The 2,705-nt window shown below is 52.3% G+C and overlaps 1 protein-coding gene across 1 annotated transcript; it reads left to right on the top strand.

Moving 5' to 3' along the window:
- Nucleotides 1-572: 572 nt before the first annotated feature.
- On the top strand, nt 573-2,442 carry LOC132085148 (zinc finger protein 239-like). The gene is made up of 2 exons (XM_059490522.1): nt 573-672; nt 831-2,442. The coding sequence occupies exons 1-2, from the start codon at nt 576-578 to the stop codon at nt 1,745-1,747; spliced, it is 1,014 nt and encodes a 337-aa protein (XP_059346505.1). The 5' UTR covers nt 573-575; the 3' UTR covers nt 1,748-2,442.
- The last annotated feature ends 263 nt before the right edge of the window (nt 2,443-2,705 follow it).

The following is a 2,705-nucleotide window of genomic DNA, read 5'->3' as shown; positions in this document are numbered from 1 at the left end:
GCCTTATAAATATGATTGTCTGGCAAATGATTTTGAGAATATAGAAAGTATAAGCAAGATTGAGATGAAACCAAGTTTTTAGATACCTAGTTAGTGAACAACTGGAAAACAATGGTGTGGCCCGACTGAAGGTAATCCCCTTTTGATGAAACAATTCCCTCTGCTTGCAGAGAGATTCAAGTGTCAGAGCAGACCCTACTAGCTCAGCAGAAGGGGTCCAAAGAGTAGTATTAAGGGTTTAAAATGTAATGTAATTATTTTTATAGGCTGTATATAAATGCTGTAGGATTTGTATCTTGTACTACATTGGTTTGTGAGAAATAGAATATTCAACCCAAAAGAATATTTATTGTATTGTAACAGGAACCTAACTCTCTTATGCTCTTACCCTCTTACTCTCTCACCCTCTCATCCTCTCTGCCCCTCTCCTCTCTCAGGCCTGCTCTGAGCTGTGCCTGGCAGCTCCAGGCAGGGCCCTGCACCCAGGCCCTTTGCAAGAAACCGCAAGTTCCACGCCCTGGCTTCAGAGATCTCTCGTCTCTGTCGCCACCGTCCTACCCCCGACGCTCCTACAAATGTGCTCAGCCCTTGTTTTCCCCAAACCAGGATTTCCCATTCCCAACCCCTGGCAGTCTGTGAGGAAGAGGAAGATGCCCCAGGACACTGATGCAGGTGAGGAGGAAGTCAGTGTCCCTTTTTCCTCTGTGCTGCTCCATCTCCCAGCCCAGCATGGCCCCGGCTGCAGCTCAGCCCTGGGGGGATCTCCTTGCCCTTGCCTGTGGCAGGGAGGCAAATCCCATCCTGTCCTTGTCCTTCCTCCCCCAGAGCAGGAGCTGAGCATGGAGAGCAGGGAGGACAAATGCCCACGGCAGAACCTGGTGGAAGAGGCCATTTTGAGCAGCTCCATGGTGCAGGAAGCCAACGGGGAGGAAAAGGCCCAGAGATGCCGCACGAGGAGGGGCTGCAAACGCAGCTGGCGGGATCTGAGGGGGAAAGAGGCAGCCTGGGCCGGGAAGGCGGCCAGAGATGGAGCCAGAGCTCGGAGCTGGTGCTCCATGAGCAGCTCCATGATGGGGAGAAGCCCCACACGTGCGTGGAGTGTGGGAAGAGCTTCAGGTGGAGCTCCAAGCTGATCCAGCACCAGAGGACCCACACTGGGGAACGGCCCTACGAGTGTGGGAAGTGTGGGAAGAGCTTCACACTGAGCTCCACCCTGATCCTGCACCAGAGGATACACACCGGGGAGAGGCCCTACAAGTGTGGAGAATGTGGGAAGAGCTTCAGCCAGAGCTGCCACCTGATCAAGCACCAGAGGACCCACACTGGGGAGAGGCCCTACGAGTGTTCCAAGTGTGGGAAGGGGTTTCCAACCAGCTCCCATCTCCTCTGCCACTATCAGAGTCACAGAGAGGAGAGGCCCTTCCACTGCCCCGAATGTGGGAAGGGATTCAAGTACAGCTCCACCCGCGTCACCCACCGGCGCATCCACACAGGGGAGAGGCCCTACGAGTGTGATAAATGCAGGAAGAGGTTTCAGACCAGCTCCCATCTCCTCTGGCACTATCGGATTCACACAAAGGAGAGGTCCTTCCAATGCTCCGACTGCGGGAAGGGATTCAGGTGCAACTCCAACCTCATAAGACACCAGCGCATCCACACTGGGCAGAGGCCCTACGAGTGTCCCCAGTGTGGGAAGAGCTTCTCCAGGAGCTGTCACTTGACCAAACACCAACGGAGGCACCACTAAGGGAAGCCCTGCGAGTGCCCCGAGTGTGGGAAGAGCTTCGTGCGCTGCTCCAGCTCCATCCCCCACTGGAGGAGGCACTTTGGGCACAGCCCTGGTCACTCACACTCCCTGTGATCCATGCTGGGAACACACCTGGCTGCTTCTCCTTTTGGTTTGGCCTCAATTTTCTTTTGCTTCATCTTCATCCCGAAAAAACAGCCAAGACAGAGTTAAATGAAATAAATTGATCAAAGATGTCTAAAGTTCCACAATTTCAGACGTTTTTAGGCTGGAATTGATGGTGTGGGGACAATATTCTGGAGGATTTGTGGGTTCTGTGGGGGGATTTTGGGCAATGTTCTCCATCTCTTTGTGCTCCAAAAGCCAAGAGGGTCACCTCAAAACAACTGAATCCCACTGAAAACAACTGAATTTTAATTCATACGGGCTCAATCCCACATCAAAATGGCTTGTTCCCATCTTAAAAACTGAATCCCATGCCAACCTCACTTGATTCCACCGATGGCATGGTGAGATGGGGTTGGAAGGAGATTGGGAGAAGTAGGATCCCAATTTGGAGCAGTGGGATGGGGATTGTGTGGGGTTGGCTGGGTTGGATATATTTGATAGTAAACAAAACTTTCAGGGTTACCGATTTCCGTCCCGTTCATTTTCAGTCAGTTGCATTTGTGTTTGCAGAGTGCCACCTTCTCAGCTGATTGTGTTTGTGTCCTCCTTTCTCTCCTGCCTCTCTTTGCTTGCTCTGTTTCTCTCTCAGTGTCTCCCTTGAGCCAGGGCAGCTGCCACCAAAGACCCTGCCCTGATTTAGTTCCCAGTGCAGGAGCTACAACAGCCATGGGTGAAGTTCTGAAGGCTGGCAGTGAAATGTCACTGTAGGATCTTGTTCCACTTGGCTTTTGCCCCCTTCTTAAGAGCTTTCCTTCAAGGGCAGGAACATCTTTTCCTGGCTGGGAACTGG

The sequence above is a fragment of the Ammospiza nelsoni genome, chromosome 29 (genome assembly GCF_027579445.1).
Source record: "Ammospiza nelsoni isolate bAmmNel1 chromosome 29, bAmmNel1.pri, whole genome shotgun sequence".
Classification (NCBI taxonomy): Eukaryota; Metazoa; Chordata; class Aves; order Passeriformes; family Passerellidae; genus Ammospiza; species Ammospiza nelsoni.
This window is presented reverse-complemented; position numbering and strand designations above follow the sequence as displayed.